This window comes from Toxorhynchites rutilus, chromosome 2 (genome assembly GCF_029784135.1).
Source record: "Toxorhynchites rutilus septentrionalis strain SRP chromosome 2, ASM2978413v1, whole genome shotgun sequence".
Classification (NCBI taxonomy): Eukaryota; Metazoa; Arthropoda; class Insecta; order Diptera; family Culicidae; genus Toxorhynchites; species Toxorhynchites rutilus.
Window position 1 is genome coordinate 133,492,341 of NC_073745.1, and position 19,855 is coordinate 133,512,195.

The following is a 19,855-nucleotide window of genomic DNA, read 5'->3' on the forward strand; positions in this document are numbered from 1 at the left end:
CCGTAGTAAAATGGATCGATTTTACGATGAATATAAGTCACATTTAATTATTTATCTTTTAAACCCCCGCAAAACTCAATGTATACTCAATTTTGCGATTGACTGTATATTTGTAGAATATAAGCTTGAGACAATCCGGAATCACATTCCAGTTGTATCTTGTGATTGGTTAAAGATAATTTATTGTTCTTTTCAGAAAAAAAAAATCGGTTACAGTATTGTTAAATTTTTGCACTTTTCTTCGGATACCCTCCATCACAGTTTGAACTCTCTGTTTGTCAACCTCAGCGACCATTTTATTCCACGACCTCTTCATGTCTGCAGCACCCTAGTCACTTTGGCACCCTTCTTCAATTCCCGCTTGACAATTACCCAATATTTTTCGAGCGGTACTGGACGAATTGACCCTATTGTCGTGGCAGCTTGTCAAATCTGGCCAAAACTATTGTAGTGGCAGCTTGCCAATTCTGGTCAAAACTTCACCGGACCTTTGTGAGCCTTAATAAACAGAAGAAGACGTTTCTGCAGGCACTCTTTCCATTTTCTATTTATTTATTTATTCATTTGTTTCCAGTCTTCGATGGTATCGCACAGACACATACACAGAACCTATAGTATTTGTTTGAGTCTACACATAAAACATTGTCGAGTAATATTGAAGTCGAATTTATCACAAACAACACTGAAGGCCCTAAGACATGAACATAGAGAGCTGTTAGATCCATAATGAGTCATGTGCCTAGGAATGGCGATCAGAGCGGAGTGCCGCAACTGACGCGGGGGTACAGTGAGTGGAATTTCACGTAGTAAATCAGGACAGTCAATGTTGTTCATCAGGACGTCGAATACGAATAGTTGTTGTAGTCTCAATCTCCGTACCGACAGGAGCTCAAGATTAATGAGACGGCAACAATCTTGATAGTCAGGAAGATTTACAGGGTCATTCCATGGCAGATTCCGAAGTGCGAGACGTAGGAATAGTTTCTGGATGTGTTCGATGCGTATAATCTGGTACGTATGGTAAGGTGCCCAAACCGGAACGGCGTTTTCTAGGATGCTAGGATGCACAAAATAGCGATTTCAGTGAATACACGTCATTCAGTTGAGCAGCATTACGGCGAATAAATCCAAGTACGTAAAAAGCTTTTGCAGTAATAATGGAAACGTGTTCGTGAGAACTAAGCTTATACCATGGACAGACATACAGCTGTACTTGCGTTGTACGTGTACAGCGTTGTACGGGTACCATCGTAGCATGACAGACATACTTTGGTTGTACATTGTACCGTATGTCAAACTGGCAATCAGAAATTTGACCAATTTTCATCACATTTCAATGAAAAAGGTTTTTATTTAGCGTCAAACACAACAAACAAGTTCCCAATCTGAGTTATTAACTCAAGAGAAAGCCAGTGAAAAGAATGTTTACCAAGTGTTTTGGTTCGGTTTGTTCATGCTACCCACCGCTAACCGCGTATAGCGCTGTGCACAGTACAGCTGTAGCCATGTACAACGGTAAAATAGGTCGGTACAGGTACAACGATTGTACCGAGTTGCTTGCATGGTTCTAGCGCTGTACATGGTGACAGACATACAATTTTCGAAGTACAACGCTAGTACAGTTGTATGTCTGTCATAAGTATTAGAAGTCATTATAACTCTCAAGTCGCGGATAGATTGTACACGTTCCAGGGGAACATCTTCGATCCCATATTGGTGTGACAGTGAAGATCTACTGCGGCTAAAGGTGATCACTTTACACTTGTTTATGATCACACTCATACCATTCTCATTGCACCAGCTCAGGACGATGTCGATGTCGGTTTGCAATAGAATGCATTAGAGATGCGATGACACGAAAAATTTTGAGGTCGTCGTTAAAAAGCAGCTTTTCGGATGATATACGAAGGCATAAATCGTTAATAAAAAGGACAAATATCAAAGGACCCAGCACACTACCCTGCGGTACACCAGATGATATGCTGAATGTGCTGGATCGCGACGCGTTCAGCTGTACAAATGCTTTTCGATCTGTTAGGTAAGACATCAGCCATGTCGGTAGACGAATGTGTTGTAATTACTGCACTGCGTAGGTATGCGGTACCGTGTCGAAGGCCGTGAAAGTCGATATAGATGGAGTCCACTTGATTATGCTGTTCGATCTCACGGAACAGTACGTTGGAGTAGCACATTAGGTTTGTCATGGTAGAGCGTAGTGGTATGAATCCGTGTTGATAATCCGAGACAATCGGCCGGGTTGCATTTAACATGACGTTATGCATCCGATACTCGAAAACCTTCCCGAAACAGCTGAGAATCGAAATCCCTCGATAGTTTACGACATTGTACAAACTGCCGGATTTGTGGATTGGAATCATAGCAGCGGTTTTCCATAAACCTGGAAAGCATCTCTGTTCTATTGAACTGTTGAATAGCATCGTTAAAGAACCACCAAAGATTCAGCGCAGTTTTTCACGGTAGGCGGTAGAGCATCCATTCCAGCTCCTTTAGTAGTGTCCAATTTAAGCAATGCATCGAGTACTTCGTCGTTGGAAAAGCCGAAGATCGGGAAGTAGATGTTGTGAGTTGAAACGTTGTTAAAACATTCCGGGCGAGGTACAGGTGAAGTTGAACGGTACACACTTTGGAAAAAATTACAGAAAAGATGGGCGGATTCGTCAGCTGTACTGGCTGTGGAGTCGTTGTAGGTGACATTGATTGGCACATGACTGCTAGCTCTTTGTTCTTTAACGTGCTTCCAGAACATCGGTGGGTTTTGTTTTAAGTTAGATTCCAGTCTACATATGTATTGTTGATAGGCTGAGGTGTGTATTTCGTTGTACGATGATTCGATTTCACGCAACCACTCTCTATTTGTTTCTGATCTGATCGCAAAAAATCGTTTACGTGCTTTCCTCAGTTGGTTACGCAAGTTGCGCAGCTCAGCTGTCCACCAGGGTTTTTTGCTAACGCTGCTTAAGTTTTGATGACGACGACGCGGAACATTTGAGTGAATGATGTCGTAGAAAATGTCGTTCAGTTTGTCGTAGAAAATGCGAACATTTGCGTCAACAGACTGCCTATTAAGTATCTGGTGCTAGTTGATAGACGAAAACGTGGCATTCAGGGAATCAAAATTACATCGCCTGAAGTCCACGTTGATTTAATCCGATGGAGAGTACATTTGTTTATATGTGACTGAACTCTATGTCTACAAGCAGGACGAACGGAGGGTGATGCGTGTCAATGGGCAACAGTGGAAGTGGCGGCTGAAGTACCTCGATGATATCCGGAGAACTTGTGAAAGCTAAATCCAGAAGCCTGTTGCTCGAATTGACATATGAGTTAACCTGGACCAAGCCGCACGACGAGATGGAATCAACTAGACTTGTCTCTTGGTCACTCGATGCATTTGAAGGCAAATATCCGTTGATGTCCTCTTCTAAACACCAATACAGATGAGGAAGATTGTAATCCCCAATTAGCAAAATAACGTCGTTGAGTGATGAACGATCCAACATTTGTTGAGCAGCCGAAACGTGAGTCTAATAGAGCCCAACGTCTGAACCCGGATGAAGGTAGATAGCAGAGATGAACATCGAACGGACTGCAATCCTTTAGGGAAACCGCCGTACAATGCAGTTTTGGTTTCACAGCAACTAGGACCCCACCACCTCTTGAATGGTTACTAGTAGCCTCGTTGCGATCACACCGGAATAAGGTGTAGTCCGATGTAAGCTCTGTATTGCAGATATAGAATCTGAGCCACGTTTCGGTGAAGACGATTATATCGTAGTCACAGCACGATAATTTCAGCTTCAGCTGTGTTGTTTTAGTGCGAAGACCTCTGACGTTTTGGTAGTATATGGATAAAGTTCTGTTGTTAGGCAAAGCTACCCCGTTGTTGACGATAACTGTTGGACAGGGACAGGGTGCGAACCAGCTTGCGTAGTAGTTGGTTGTAGCGCTAGAACCGGGAGGTGGATCAGAAACTGAACTGCTAAATACATGATCGTATTACCGGGAATAACTGGGTGGAAGACCCCTTCTCTGATCCCACACACAGGGCCAGGACGACTGCTGGACGATGACTGGAAATATCGACTGTGGTGGGGAGATTAGGGGTTTCCATGTGCACAGATTCGTTGCGTCCCGGTGTTGAAATGAGTTTCGTAGATAATCTCGTGGGTTGACGATTGAACGGGGTTGTACTGAAACCAATTAGGGAATCAGGGGTTGAACTGGTCGGAAAAGAGTCGTACATGCCTGACGTAAAAGGTTGGACAGCCCTATCTCCATTTTCGAACACAGGGCCGGGACGACTGCGGCAGGAACCGTTGGAATATGGCTCGACTGTGCTAAGAGGACAAGGGCTGTCCATAGAGCCTGTTTGTGTGCGTCCCGGGTTGACCTAGATGGAAGATGTTGATGATGATATATCGCTTTTTGTCAGTTCTAAGACGAGTTCCCTAGATGTATGACTAGAAACAACGTGCATTTCAACAGATCCTTGACGCGATATTGTAGTTGTTGTTGGTGTTGATATGCTGGAAGCGATTGGTATTATCGGAGGTGAATTGAACGGAACGAATATGCACTGTTGAAGCAGTGTGGAAGACCCCGTCTCCACGCCTATGCACAGGACCGAGACGACTGAAGAACGCTGGCTGGAGGAGCGCGACTGTGCAGCGGGGATTAGGGGCTCCCAAAATGCTTGAAATATTGCGTCTCGGGTGACGAAGAATTAATTCCGATCCGTGATGGGGGTAGCTGGAGACGACATTTTCTGCGTGACTGATAGTATAGCTGTCCTTTTGGTTATCGGTGGATGGTAAAATTTTTGTGACGCAAGATCTTCGAACTCTCGAAATAATAGTTCCTCTGGCCAAGTTGCAGGGTCGAGTGACTTGCTTTTAAGCGAAAGGTCGAGTCCTATTTTAAATGACACGAACGACAACGTGCTGGTGTCTTTGCCTTTTGGTACTAGCTTCAGTACTGGCGGGTCATTGTCGATTCCTAAGCTGGCTTTCGTCATTGCACGTACTGCTTCCACCGTCACGTCGGGGCAGATTCTGGAGAGGTAGAGCCAGAATTTACGGTCTTCGTCGTTCTTCACTATGGGAACTGAAGCTACATTTTCCCCCGCTAGTTTACTTCCTAGTTGACAGTTTCTCGAGCGCGCGATTGGCTCCACTTCGCGTGGACGTTTAGTACTCCTTTGTTGATCGATAGTGGGCCAGAGAGAGGTTGTAGCTGGTGAATAATGTGGAGTTGACTTCGTAAATCCGTAAATCGGAAATAGCTGCCGAAAGCAAATTCAATGGTGAATCAGGTTCAGCATGGTTCGAGATGTTTCGAAAATGGGAGTTCCGGAACAAATTGGCGCAATCATCACACATCCAAAACAGATTGTTCGCGTTGGCCGAGAAATATGACTATAATGCACGTGATACGCCCGAGCAGGTGATCATATGGAAGAAAGCTCCACAATAACCACGGCAAACGACCATATCGATGCCTTCGATTTCTTCGGAGCACTTTTTGCAGTGTTTGCCCATGATAATGCGCCTACGTTTATACCTACAGATGCGCTAGTATATAAAGGTATAACAGTTGAGGCATGCACTAGTTACGGCCAGATGTCGCTTTGGTGAAAAAAATTGGCGTGGAGAGTAGTATGCCTTTATTGTTTATTTCCACTAATAATTAACAAAACACTCGCGAGACATGAATTATACACAACACGACGCGGATAACAACAATTCAAGCACTTCGAACGATTCACGAAAAATAGGTTTACAATGAGAAGTCGGAATGAGGATCTACGAGATTGAAAAACACATAAAATATTTTGAAAAACATCGAACAAGAATTTTTAGTTCCACTCACAAAGAGCAGTGTTGCAAGTTTTGAATCTCTTATCTTGTTTGTGGGACCTTGGTCAGCGAAAACGAACTTAAATTTGCTAGGAACATTTCCTCTGGCAGTGGTCTCATGGAATTTCCAGGGGTTAGACATCAATTGAATATAGGCTACCCAAAATCAAAATCAATATGGCGTCATTTATTTATCAACGCTGCGCTGCTTTATATTAACTGCATGAGCGATTTTTGTATTTCGGTTTCACATGGAGGTGTTCACATTTAACATGGAGTTTGAAGTTGGCCACTATTCGACTATATAATCGGACCGAGTTGTAAACAACAGTAATTGATAGAACCAAAATGTCAGTGAACCGCAGCAATATTGGGTACACTGGCAATATGAGGGATTTGACGTTTTAGTCGTACCCCTGGGAATTTCAGGTGCAGCGACCTCATAGAAACATATGGGTTTTGTTTGCCCTAAACTATCAATAGACACGAGCCAAAACAAATACTTCCCCGCACGATCATTGTTCGCGAATCGGGTAAATCATAGGTATAGTTTTATGATAGATCCCGATTACTTCGAGGTTTTACGATAGGGTCAAACTTATCGCGAGTTCTGAGGAGGTAATAAATTGTTAGAAGGACTTGTATATATATTTTACAACAGAAAATAAAGAGAGTTAGTTTTTTTAGACGAAAATTTGTCTAATGTAGAAAAGAAATTCCAGTCGCCTAGGCTGCCAGTCGACGTTGTGCACAGGCTTGGGAGCTGTCCAAAATAATCTTCACGTACATTTCATCATCAGCAAGCTTCCTTCGTAATTCGTTAAAACCTTGTTGTACAACTTTCGAGCACGTCTTTGGCCACCAGATTTTGCATCAACGTCCTGTTTGGTTGCTTGCAAGCACGGAAATTACGATAACCTTCGCGCATACGGGTTCTCCGAATGGTACTTTGGATAGAGTTGTGTTTTTTCGGCGATGTCGTCGTCCGAGTCTTGAGTTTATTTTTTTCTCAATACCTTCAGCTTCAGCTTCCGATCGTAATTTCCACTACGACACGTCCTCCGATCTATCCGAATAACAGTTGTACGTTCACGGAAACGTTTCAGCACATCACGTACGGCCGATTTTTCAGCTATTTCGTGATTTTAGTACCTGACCACAAGAGATTTTTAATGCGGCTGTCCAAAATCAAGAAGACTCTCGGCTTCAGGTATGCAGGTATTCAAATAAATTTGTTGTCAAAAGATTTCAGATACGTCTACTGCGACCATTGCTACCTATCACCTATTTTGATCAACAGTACACCCAAACTAGCGTTGGCAGAAAACATTTCATCTTTGGCAGAAATGATGCAATTTAGTGTGCTGTTGAGTCAAATGCGCAAATAATGAGCTGTTTTAAAAGCTTAAAAATGGTTTGTATGTATGCGAGCAGACATCTCTTTCTGTTTTCTTTTTTCATTTCATTTGGGATTGTGCCAAAAAAAGTCCATACGACGTCAATGGGGATCGAACCAAGGCCGGCTGGAATGCAAAGCTATTTTACACGACCACGCTGGCTAATGATGCTACGTGATAATTTTGCACCTGATTATATAATGAAGTTAGAAAGTGTTTTCTAAGAGTAAAAAAGGAGCGCATGAAGAGGAACAATATCTATCTCGGTCTGGGCCGTGTATGTGGCAAGGTATACGGAAAGCATATTTGTCTTTTAATTCGCTCGCTCGCATTAATCTTATATTGCTGTACCATGTATATTATACAAATGCTTACCAGTATTTGTGAGTCATGACATTTTCTGTTATGTTATGTCTCATTCAATGTCATAAATCGGGATGACAAAACTCGAGCTAAAAATCAATTTTGGGTGTACAAAAAAATGCTGACGAATACTGTCAATTTCATGAAAAACATAATTTAATCACATTTTCATTAAATTCCAAAGACTACAAACGCTCAACTAGTTTGTGGCCGCTTAAGAAGTCAGACTCAATATTCAACTTTTTCAAAAAACTGTTATGATCAAAATTTGGTCTACTTAATCTTGACGCATTTCTTTCAATCACGTAAAAATAATGGGCCTGTTCACGGACGTCACTTTACGGGGAAAACGGATTGAGTTATATGCAAGGTTATATGCAGTTTATTTTGTTTTCACCGTGAAGTGACGTTCGTGATCAGGGCCGATGACTCTATTTTGATTTTGTTATTGCTTTTTAGCTATGAATAAAAATGGTTCGTCTTATGTCTTATGTTCATGTTATTCTTATGATTTTCAAGAAATAATGAAACACAATTCACATCGTTTTATTCTTCCTTTATTTCCGAATATGCTGCTGTTTATATTTTGTAAATATCACTTCTACTTTCGTTTTACGAGCATTTACGAGCATCCTCTGCAAATTCGCCGAATCGGCCCGGTATTCTTCGATTAGGCACGTTTTTTTCGCGGGTACTAAAAGGGTTAAACAAACACAATGTTCGACATTGTTAACCTCAAACCTGTATAAAGATAAGGAGGTTAGATTTTTGATTTTACCTAAAATTTTTGTCACTCTATTTTTAAGTACAAGAAAATGAGCGCTCTATCATACGTAACATTTTTTGCCCAGAGAATTGCTTTCGAGCTCTAGATGTATATTTGTATTCAAATTCGTTCATTGTGAATTGGAAACAATATTCAAAATATAATAAATGTTCAATTGAAGCTTATTGAACGAGAGATTTTCGTCATCTTGTTGGAGCTAATTTCAATTCTGCTCTGAAGTCATGTGTTTTGTAGGAAATCCTCGTCTTAGAACTGTTCCGTCAAAATAACAATTAGAAATTAGTTCTTCAGAAAACTAACTCAATCAATGAAAGTAAGAAGTTTATGAGTAAAATAGGTTTCATCAATTCACAGATATTTTCAAAAACGTACTATTTTCCAATTATCATTCTGCCAACATGTTGGAATGATATAGCATCATTATTATTTGATTAAATTAAATGAAATATATGAATGAAAAAGAAATGCTTATTATGAATATTACAGCTTTAATACAAAGTTTTACATATATAGTTGAATAATAATTTTTGTAAGTCTTGAACAAAAATAAGAGGTTTCTGACTCACCAATATTTACAACACCGTGATTCGTTAGCTCCCAGCAGGACTGTAATCGCAAGATGCTTAAACTATGACTTTGCTTCGGAGAAAAGTATCCAAGTGCTGCATCCGTTACGTGGTATGCCTGTAATACGGGAAATTACACGTCAATATTATTGGAATCTAATTACAGCATATGGGCTAATTATTTGCTACTCCAAGCCAAGCATTATAAACCCTTACCTGCAGCGAGAATTCGTATAATGAAGGCAACAGTTGTGCTACGGCTCCTACCGCTTCATCGGCCACGTTTATGCAGTCTGCCAGCGAAAGGGAAACTATCCGAGGCGTTAGGCAGGCCCAGAGTCCAGCTTCGGTAATTTCATTACATCCGGCGAGTTCCAGCTCGAAAAGCGACTGCAAGCGAAACAAAAGACAACTATGAAAATTTGATTCGATCTTGATGAGAGTACTGCAGCCAGGGCTTGGAAATATTGAGCTTGTTAAGTAACATAGAAAATATATTTTTATCAGTGTAACGCGTTTTTTTGCTTGTCGATGTCATTCATTCGACGGCAAACAAATTTACAACTGTGTTCATTCATATTCACTCTGTGCTCTCTGAGCTTTCCTTAAAGCTCGAGTCATGAGAATTCATTCACATTTATTCATTGCCATTGAATTGTCAGGAACGTTGTGACTGTTCATTGTCAATATCCTGATATGTGTGTGATTTTCTCATTGAGTCAGTGCCTTGCCTGTTGTTTTTGAATTTACTCCGAAAGGGCAACGCAAATCGGTGGCGCAAGCGGAGATGCCAACAAAAGAGCAAGATCTGCATGCACACTCACAGGCTTGGACGGCGAGGGTGCATTCTGCAGAATCGATCCGAGCAGCGAATGCAAACTTCGTCAGCCAAAGCTGGATGTTGGCAATTTCATCCACTAATCCTATAGCATAGTTTGATCCGTTTGCAAAAGGAAACTCGAAATATTCCCATTGCGGTCGTGTCTTGGACACCACCATTTTATGTTCGTGTGTTCAGAATTAAAAAAAAAAAAAATGTTTGAAATTTGAGTCAAGACGGTATATTTTAAATCGGAATTCTTCTTTTGAAGCATTTCTGACAAGTGGAATTGGAATTGCATATTCACTATGTATAATGAAAGCAATTTAACTGAGACGGAAACTTTGCATGCTTGAACAGTTTTATTTATTGTCACTATTATGAACATTCTGCACTTTCTTATCTTCCTGAACGAATTTCTTCGTTTCGTCTGTGTCCGAGAACGATGCTGATAGTGAATGAGCTGGTATGTTAATGTCAATGAATGACAAAACCAGGGATTTTTTTTGCTCACATTCCGTGAACGCAGAACAGAACGAAAAACAGAATGAACAAAACTGGATGAATCAACTGTGAGTGGCTTGCTGTGATTGTGAGGTTTGACGTTGGTTCATTTTCGGTATCCCGAATGCAATGGTATAATGATCGAATGTGGCCGGAAATTCAGCTGAAAAGATTGATGTGATACAGATTTTTCCAAGCACTGACTGCAGCAGTTAGCCGAAAAGTACATTGTTGGATAAATATTGCAAGAGTGTGATAAAACGTGGATAGTTTTGTCGAATAATCAATACCGGGTGTTTATATTCTCATGTAAATCATACATGTGATGTTATTCTGTTTACAGGAAATTGTGAAGGATTACATTTCCTCCCTTTTTTATCAGGGTCGAATTAAACTACAGGTCGGACTCGATTATATACAGACTCGATTATATGTGATTCGATTATATACAATTTTGGACTCGATTATACACTGGAGTCGCTTTTTACGCGGGGGATGCGTGCCGCGTAAACAAAAACCGCTTAAAAGAAAACAACGTAAATTCCAAAATCCGTGTAAATATAAACCAGGTGAACTTTAAAATCCGTATAAAAATCTAACAAACAGTGAATTATTAATTAGAATTAATTGAATGATTTTTTTTGTATGCTGCAATCATGATATCTGTGTATCCTTTTATTTCTCAGCTACTAATCAGTGATACAATATAAACTTATTTCGTGAAAAGTCACACATATTTTTAATTATGATGGTGCCAACTCTTTCCCCTGCAAAGGTTTGAGCGGAACGAGTTATCTTATTGATAATTATTATATAACGGTATTTACATTTTTTCATCAACTAACCAGTAGGCAAGCTAAATTGAAAATAAAACGGAATGGTTTCTCGTAGGCATAGATTACTAGTCACATAAAGTCACATCAATTAACACATTGAATTTGTACGCGGTTGATACGTGCTACGTAAAAAAACAGCATAAATGCCGAAATCCGCCTAAAAAAACCGCGTAAATTCCAAAATTCGCGTAAAAGAAAAACCGCGTAAATTTCGAAATCCGCTTAAACTTGTTTCGAGAAAAAATGTAACCTTTGAACGGTGGTGGAATTTCAGTGGCTATCATATGTACAGTAGGGTAAAAATCGTGAATTTTGAAGATTTTGCTTGAATTTTCACCAGAAATTGTTTATATCGATATTGCAGTGAAATTAAGAAAGATAGAAGTTGGGTTTCAAAGAACAGATTGTAGAGTGGTTTAAGAATTTTAATTTTATTGTTAGAAACAATCAAGTTCAATATGAATTTTTGAGATAAAATTAATAACCATTAAACACATTAAACATTACCAACTTTGAAATTTTCACTTCCAAAACAGTTATTTAAATCCACTACCTTTGATGTTTCACTACTATATCCTGTACTAAATTTTTACATCTTTCAAATGAAGGCGAAAGAATTGACTTACGCAGCGTACTTTTTAGTGTAGAGCCAGTTTGAGGCAACCGAGTCCGAAACAAAAAAAAAGTTCTACAACTCTGTCATTGTTGAAATTAGAACATATGCGTAGTAGAATTTTTTTTCCAAATATGATCATCTATCACCTTCTGAGAGATTCTGGAAATTTTTTTTTTCATGTGAGAAAGGTGTTTTCTGACTTTAAGGGGATGAATCAAAAATTAAATTCTTCTTTTATTTTCAATCAACGAAAAATATATGCATAAGAAACGAATAGAAAAAATGTTGTTTGACTCGATTATATACAGTGAAAAGAAATCGAAAACTGTATATAATCGAGTCCGCGCTGTATATATTGAGTTGAGAATGCTTCGAATTGTCCGCTTGGGGTCATATATGCACCGTTTTGTTGTAAATTTTGTTACCCAACCAACCGACTGATTCCAGGGAGCCGACTCCGTCTGGAACCTACCAATCCGATTCAACGAAACATTAGCTTGGGAACAGACGCAAGTCGCTTTGTGGTATGAGGAAAGTGATTTTCATTATTGTATGAACCTCGAACAAGTCAAAAAAAATTTTAGGCGAATTTTTAACCGGTTGAAATTACACTGGAGAAAAAGTTTAGTAAAAGCAGCTACCAAATCTTTAGTAGCCAAAACATTGGTAAAATATACATATTTTTTGCAAATATTACCAAAATTGCGTAAAAGTGATGTCAGACGCAATGAACGTTTTTACCAGAGATTCGTATATGTTACTTCATACCATTAGTAACCTTGTTTTTGTCATACCTAACATCTGTGATGTGCGCACTTTGCAATCGCCATTTCTCTTTTGGAGACAAATCGATTCGGAGGTAAGCCTTTTGTTAATGTTATGTTTCATTACATGTATACATATTTAATATTATTAACATATGATTTTCTTCGTTCATAGGGACACGAGAGAACCAAATACGGATGAAACGTGCTGGTGCTACCGACACTCTGTTAGTCAGCTATCCCCGTCCCTAAATAATGCAAACCAGAGCGATACAGCAGGAAGAGGGACGGCAACTTGTTCGAGTACTCGAGACTTTGGAAATGCATATGAAATTGATGTGGTTGAGGCTGCGATTATAACTTTCATCTTGTACGCTGCTCATAGAATAATTGATGTTATTAAGTACTGTTATTACTATTCACAATGATGATTTTTCTATTGTAGAATAATTGATACTGTTTATAGAATAAGTTATATATTATTAGTATAATGTATACTAAGTATGTGGAGTTAAATGTAATCCAATACATTTTTTTTAATTCAAAATAATTATTAAAAAATATTTTCATTATCCCTGATAGGTAATCATCACAAATGAGAAGCAAAATTTTCACTGATATTGCACCTATGTTGGACCAACAAATCGTAGTTTGTTTGACATTTGTGCCTACCATTTTTCTTTCATAATATGTACCAATTTAGGGTAGAAAATGACTAGAGAATAGGTAACATGTATCAAAAACATCGTTGTATTTACTAACTATTCCTCTCAGTGTAGAAACTAGTTTATAGAACGAATTAAATTCTAACATTTCGTGCGATAAAGAATAGAGATGCGTTTTTGAACAACCTGGCGTCTCCATCATTTCCACACGTTCCATTTAAGGACGAAAGTAACGAACCTTATTGTGTAAATTTTTGAAATATTATTCGCCGTGACCTATTTATGCTTCCGTAATCGGAAAATGTCATGAAATGGATCTTGCAGAACAAAGAGGTAATGTAACAAAAAGGACCAAACTAAGGCGCTACGTGTTGAGGTGCATTGATTCAACGACTCCCAACATAAATCGCACAAGTCGTTGCAGATGACTTGTGCCAACTGAATGATATCGATGATTTATTGGGTCAACAAGGATTTACATAAAAACGAACAGTTGCTTGAAAAATAACAAGCGTACAATTCTAGCCATAATAATTCCTTTCAACAGAAGCATAAAAACAAGGACAAGTTATCAAACAAGTTATTCTCATATTTGTGAATTTTATTATTCAAAGTAGTTTTCTTCATGGCGAAACGTTCAAATGCTGATCAAGCTATAACCATTACTAAATAAGACTTTATGTTCGCTCAGTCTGTTTCCTCTTATGCAACATCAAAATGCATGCCAATATAGCAACGATACAATGATATAATAATAGTCAAACGGTAATGATTTCTCTCGTCCTACTACGAAGTCAGCTTCATCGAGGACTGATTCAACGATTTCGCAATCGAACACTAGTGGGAGTGGTGAAAATAAACCCGCATACGAGAACAGCTGATCATTCGCTGCCTGTGTAAGGTGTTATATATAATATTTGTTTTGCACATTTATACTACTCACTCGGTATATTTACTGCCGTTCTTGCATATAAAGGGTGTGTCACATCAAATTGCATCACGGAAAAAACGCTGTAGAAATTCGCCCAGTAGACCGATCCTTTTGAAAATTTTAGACAGTAAAATAAAAACTATTAAACAACTTTTGTCATTTTCTTTTAATTCATACTTCGAGCCCAAGCCCGTATGCTCGCACCTTCCTCTTTACCCCGTCCATAAGGTTCTGTACAACGTCAGGTTGTAGTTTTTTTTGAACAGAAATCCATTTTCTCTTGAAGTCCGCCTCCGATATGACAACTTTTGGGTTCTTCCGGAGGGCCTGCTTCATAATCGCCCAATATTTCTCTATTGGGCGAAGCTCCGGCGCGTTGGGCGGGTTCATTTCCTTTGGCACGAAGGTGACCCCGTTGGCTTCGTACTACTCCAACACGTCCTTTGAATAGTGGCACGAAGCGAGATCCGGCCAGAAGATGGTCGGGCCCTCGTGCTGCTTCAATAGTGGTAGTAAGCGCTTCTGTAGGCACTCCTTAAGGTAAACCTGCCCGTTTACCGTGCCGGTCATCACGAAGGGGGCGCTCCGCTTTCCGCAAGAGCAGATCGCTTGCCACACCATGTACTTTTTGGCAAACTTGGATAGTTTCTGCTTGCGAATCTCCTCCGAAACGCTGAATTTGCCTCTGCGGAGAAGAACAACAGGCCCGGTAGCTGACGAAAGTCCGCTTTGACGTAGGTTTCGTCGTCCATTACCAGGCAATGCGGCTTCGTCAGCATTTCGGTGTACAGCTTCCGGGCTCGCGTCTTCCCCACCATGTTTTGCCTTTCGTCGCGGTTAGGAGCCTTCTGAACCTTGTATGTACACAGGCCCTCCCGCTGCTTGGTCCGCTGGACGAATGAACTTGACAAATTCAGCTTATTGGCGACATCCCGGACCGAACTTCTCGGATCACGTCTAAACTGCTTAACTACGCGCTTGTGATCTTTTTCACTGACGGAGCATCCATTTTTGCCGTTCTTCACCTTCCGGTTGATGGTTAGGTTCTCGAAGTATCGTTTTAGTACTCTGCTGACCGTGGATTGGACGATTCTCAGCATCTTACCGATGTCCCGATGTGACAACTCCGGATTCTCGAAATGAGTGCACAGGATTAATTCACGACGCTCTTTTTCGTTCGACGACATTTTTCCAAATTTACGAAAAATTAACAGTGAAGCATGGCCAACGTGATCTATACACTCTTATCTGATTATAAGCGAAAGCTGAAGATATAATTCCTAAAAATAAAATTTCTACAGCGTTTTTTCCGTGATGCAATTTGATGTGACACACCCTTTATTTCTAAAATTTAACTTTCTCTCGAGACTGCTGCTCTAGACGCGTTTCCATTCTACTCTTCCTCTCACCCTGTCGGTGCCGTAATGTTTGTTCGTTAGGAATGATGTCAAAAATTCACGAAGAAACCTCATCCACTTTCCTTACGATAGCTCACGCGTGACTGCAATTCCACACCCCTTCGCCTCCATCCGCCTGCATCCTTTCACAATACCAGACGCTAAATACATGCGAAACAAAAGAAAGCAAACTATGCTAAGAATTTACGGCTATTAATTGTTGCTTTGTTTTGTATCTCTGTCATGTCCTCGAAGGCAGGTTTGATTTTGTAATGAGATTTATATAACCTTCCTGATATCTTTAAAACAGATTTTTAGGACATTTTCATGTTATAGAAGCGTATGTATAGATATTTATTCAGTGTTTGAGTTTCATCGAGTTAACACTCTTGTTGGGAGGACCGCCATGACGGGCAACATATAACGAGCCGGAGACGTCTGTAATTTTATTTGTATTCAACCAACCATCGGACAATGACAACATGCTGATGCTTCGCGTTGCAGATGTTGGTACGAAATTCAATGATCAGATGTCAGCGACCCAGCTGGTCCTCAAAAAATTGTCGAGGGATGAGATCGCGCTGGATTCGCTCTCCAGCAATAACATCGAGTTCGATACATGGTATGTAATCGCGATATACCGCTATGCTCGACAAGGTGCTAGTAAGTTGAACGAGGCACGATTACTGATCGATTCACCGTCGGATATTACTATCATGTGAGCAACTTTGGATGCAGATTGGTCAGTCTCTGGGAGCACAGCCATACTGCAGAGCTAAAACCTGGAGAACCATTGAACCTTATACTGGAAATTTGGCGCGACGTGGAAATTGACGTGACATTTCGAAACGAGATTCGTCAACTGTCAATCTGAGTTTGAATATTCTAGGGATATCCTGATCAGCTCATTCTGCCGCAAAGCCAGCGGTTTAACATCAAACGGCACTCAAACGCTATAACCGCAGTTCCCTCTAGTTATTCACCAGTAACTTGGGTCTATGCATCAAAATGAGAGTTTGGTTCACACTGAAAGGGGACCCAAAACCAGCCTTCCGCTCTTAACGTTCCGTGGCTTATAATGTGCAGAATGCCGAAGAAGACGAAATTTAACGCTGACGACATTTGTGCTGACTTCTCCACGGGTCTCAATATTGTTTCACAGCCGAATCAGTTTCCACTAACGTTTGCATTTAAAAAATGAACTTTTGACGTAGGACTACGTCTAACCGGAAGATATAGGGGGTGAAATGGAAATCTAGGCACTGAACAAGTAGGAAAAAATGCAAGATTTGGAACGCTTATAACTCGAACATTTCTCAATAGATCGCAAAGGTTTTTGCATCAATTGATAGGAAATATATCTACGCATCTATCATAACGAATTACATTTCATTTTTCTTGAGATAAATAATTGAGTAATTTTCAAATATCAAACATTGTCAAAATGCACTATGTGCCCATTTTTGATTGGTCCATTTTATGCTCCTCAAATCGTACCGACCAAAACGGGCAACCAGAGCAGCAGCGAAATAGAATGAAGCACGATTGGAAAGGAAAAGGAAAAAAATGAACGGAACATTGGTCGCAGTCTCACACATGCGTAATTCTCGAGCCAGCCAGTCAGCTTAAATATCCCCGCTCCGCTGCCGTAACGATCATTCTTTGTGTGGACACCGACTGGACAACATCGTTGCTGGACGAGCTGGACGGCGAGGGATCGAGTGCCTTTCTCAAGGCAAGAGGGCGGAGGTGGTAGCGTTGGAGTAAAGTAGAGTAGAGTTTTCAAAGGGCCTTTCTCAAGCCTAGAGACGAATGAACTGCAAAAGTTTAAAGTCTCTATAATACAATACCTTCCTTCCTTCCGTAACGATCATTCTCATTCAAACCGTACACCACATCGGTTCGCATCACAACACATCAACAAACCAACCCAAGTAGCCATGTCTAGACATGGTAAAGGAGGAAAAGTGAAGGGAAAGGCAAAATCCCGCTCGAACCGTGTTGATCTGGAGTTCCCCGCAAGGGTAGATAGGCCGAGCGCGTTAGTACCAGTGCACCAGTCCACCTAGCCGGCGTTATATAGTTTCGGCCGCCGAAGTGATCGGGTTAGCTGGCAAAGCTGCTCGCGACGATAAGAAAACCCACATTCGGAACAGAACACATTCGGTTCGGTGGACATCAAGACAACAGGCAGTTGCAACGAGTGGCGAGTGGCAAACGCAATCGCAAAACGGCATCAGGTAGCAGAAGAAAAAAGTTTGTTCTTTATACAAACTGCTTTGGTCGCAAATCCAGAACAAGGCGGCATCGAGGTCGTTCGAAATGTTTTTTTTCAAAACCACGAGTACTAAGTTTTCTAAATTGGAACCATTCCATAAAACAAGGCGCTTTTCAGGGCCATTAAACCTTCCAAAAAAGAGTTTAGGAAATACAGTTCAATGCTTTCTAAAATAATATTCAAAATAATAATAAAACACAAATTGATTTTTTCATAATTTGTTTGCCAGGATATGATGAGTATGTGAATTTGGCAGTTGTTCTGAGCTTATTGATTTTCACCAATTCTTAAATTGCTTCTAGATTGAAAGTACAGTAATTTACACTTATCTCGACATTTAGCTAATTGGACGGACCTGTAATGCGACATATTTAGTTGGAAATTTTTGTAAACATAGAGTTCGGGGTCCAAATTATGACCCCACATTGAAAGTTGACACTGTACCACTGTCATCGCAAATGTTCAATTACAGGTTAAAATTACCTCCAATCCGATACTGAGTAGTGGTAATGCGACGTGCCATTGAATGTAATTTACTGTAAAAATGTCACAAGATGGATGGGAAGAAATTTTCCAACTGTGAAAGCTGTGGCGAGTGGCAAATGCAATCGCTAAACAGAGAGGTTTAGCCGAACAAGATGGGGATATCGAGTGATAACAAAACAATAAACTCTTTAGATTGAAGATAATTTTGTGATCCTGAAAAGGACCCTTTTTAGCCTGCATGTGAATCCAACGAGCGAACAAATCGTAATGAATGTATTTTTTTGCCATCGCTCCCTTTTAACGCTCATTCGTTCGTCTCGTTGGACTCGCCCCTCTGGCTGAGTCTGCCGATTTGTCTCTATCCTGTGAGTGTGTACCGCTAGAGTATAAAACACGCGGACCCCAAAAAAATATCTTATTTTCTTTCAAACCGTAAACCCGTGTGGTTGTACGGCATCGGCATCGTGGACGTAACAAAGGAGGACAAGTTAAGGGAAAGGCAAAGTCTCACTCGAACCGTGCAGGTCTCCAGTTCCCTGTTGGTCGCATTCACTGATTGCTCCGCAAGGGTAACTAGGCCGAACGGATTGGTGCCGGAGCACCAGTATACCAAACAGCGATTATAGAGTTTCGGCCGTCGGAGTGCTCGAGTTGGCTTGCAAAGCTGCTCACGACAATCAGAAAACCCGCATCAAGAACAGAGCAGCTTCGGTTCGGCGCTCATCAAGGCAACAATTAGTTTCAGTGAGTGGCAAAGTGTTTCTCCGTCGCATTAAATGTAATTTACTGAACAACATGTCACAAGCTGGATGGGAAGAAATTTTCCAACTGTGAAAGCTGTGGCGAGTGGCAAACGCAATAGCTAAACAGGAAGGTTTAACCGAACAAGATGGGAATATCGAGTGATAACAAAAACACAACACCAAAGGTTCTTTTCAGAACCATCAACATATTCATAAAGAGTAAACAGTAAACTAATCCATTTTTCAGGTAGATAGGTAGGTATTCACGTAGGAGAATAAAATGAAACAATATATTTAAAATATATATTTAACAAAAGCTGTCCCCTTTGTATAGTCCTACGTCACTCCGGTTATGTCCCCGACATTACCCACCCGTCTTTTTTTCGGATGGTGGTTAAAAGAAACTAAGACAGTTTGATAAATTTTCCATGGGAGATAAATAAATTAGCTTACTTGCAAAAAAATTATACGCCCTTGCGAGCGGCTTTCCGGCAGTTAACCGGAACTCTCACCATGGCGGACGAAAACATGCGTGTAGGCATGTTTTTGAGCGCTTTCTTCGTTTTATTTTCAATTCCTTCTCAGTTTTTGCGAAAAAATTGTTGGAGTAGATCTTACGCTTCAGGTTTGCCCAGAAATTCTCGATGGGGCGCAGCTGGGGGACGTTGAGCGGGTTCGCCGACTTGGGTACCACATCGATATTCAACCACTCCATCTCCTCTAATGATCGCTTCGAGTAGTGGGCCGACACCAGATCCGGCCAGAACGACGCAACTTCGTACTTTAAATTTTCCAGTTCACTACCAGTCCGATGCTAAATAAGAGT

General features: G+C 40.5%; 1 protein-coding gene across 7 annotated transcripts in view; it reads right to left on the bottom strand.

Moving 5' to 3' along the window:
- The window catches only part of LOC129770135 (F-box/LRR-repeat protein 16), a 91,617-nt gene that overhangs the window by 7,543 nt on the left and 64,219 nt on the right, over positions 1-19,855 (bottom strand). For all 7 annotated transcript variants that reach the window (XM_055772784.1, XM_055772782.1, XM_055772779.1 and 4 more), the window contains 2 exons: positions 9,206-9,379; positions 8,990-9,107 (listed from right to left, as the gene is read on the bottom strand). In XM_055772784.1, coding sequence (XP_055628759.1) covers positions 8,990-9,107; positions 9,206-9,379 — 292 coding nt within the window. The remainder of the gene's footprint in view (positions 1-8,989; positions 9,108-9,205; positions 9,380-19,855) is intronic.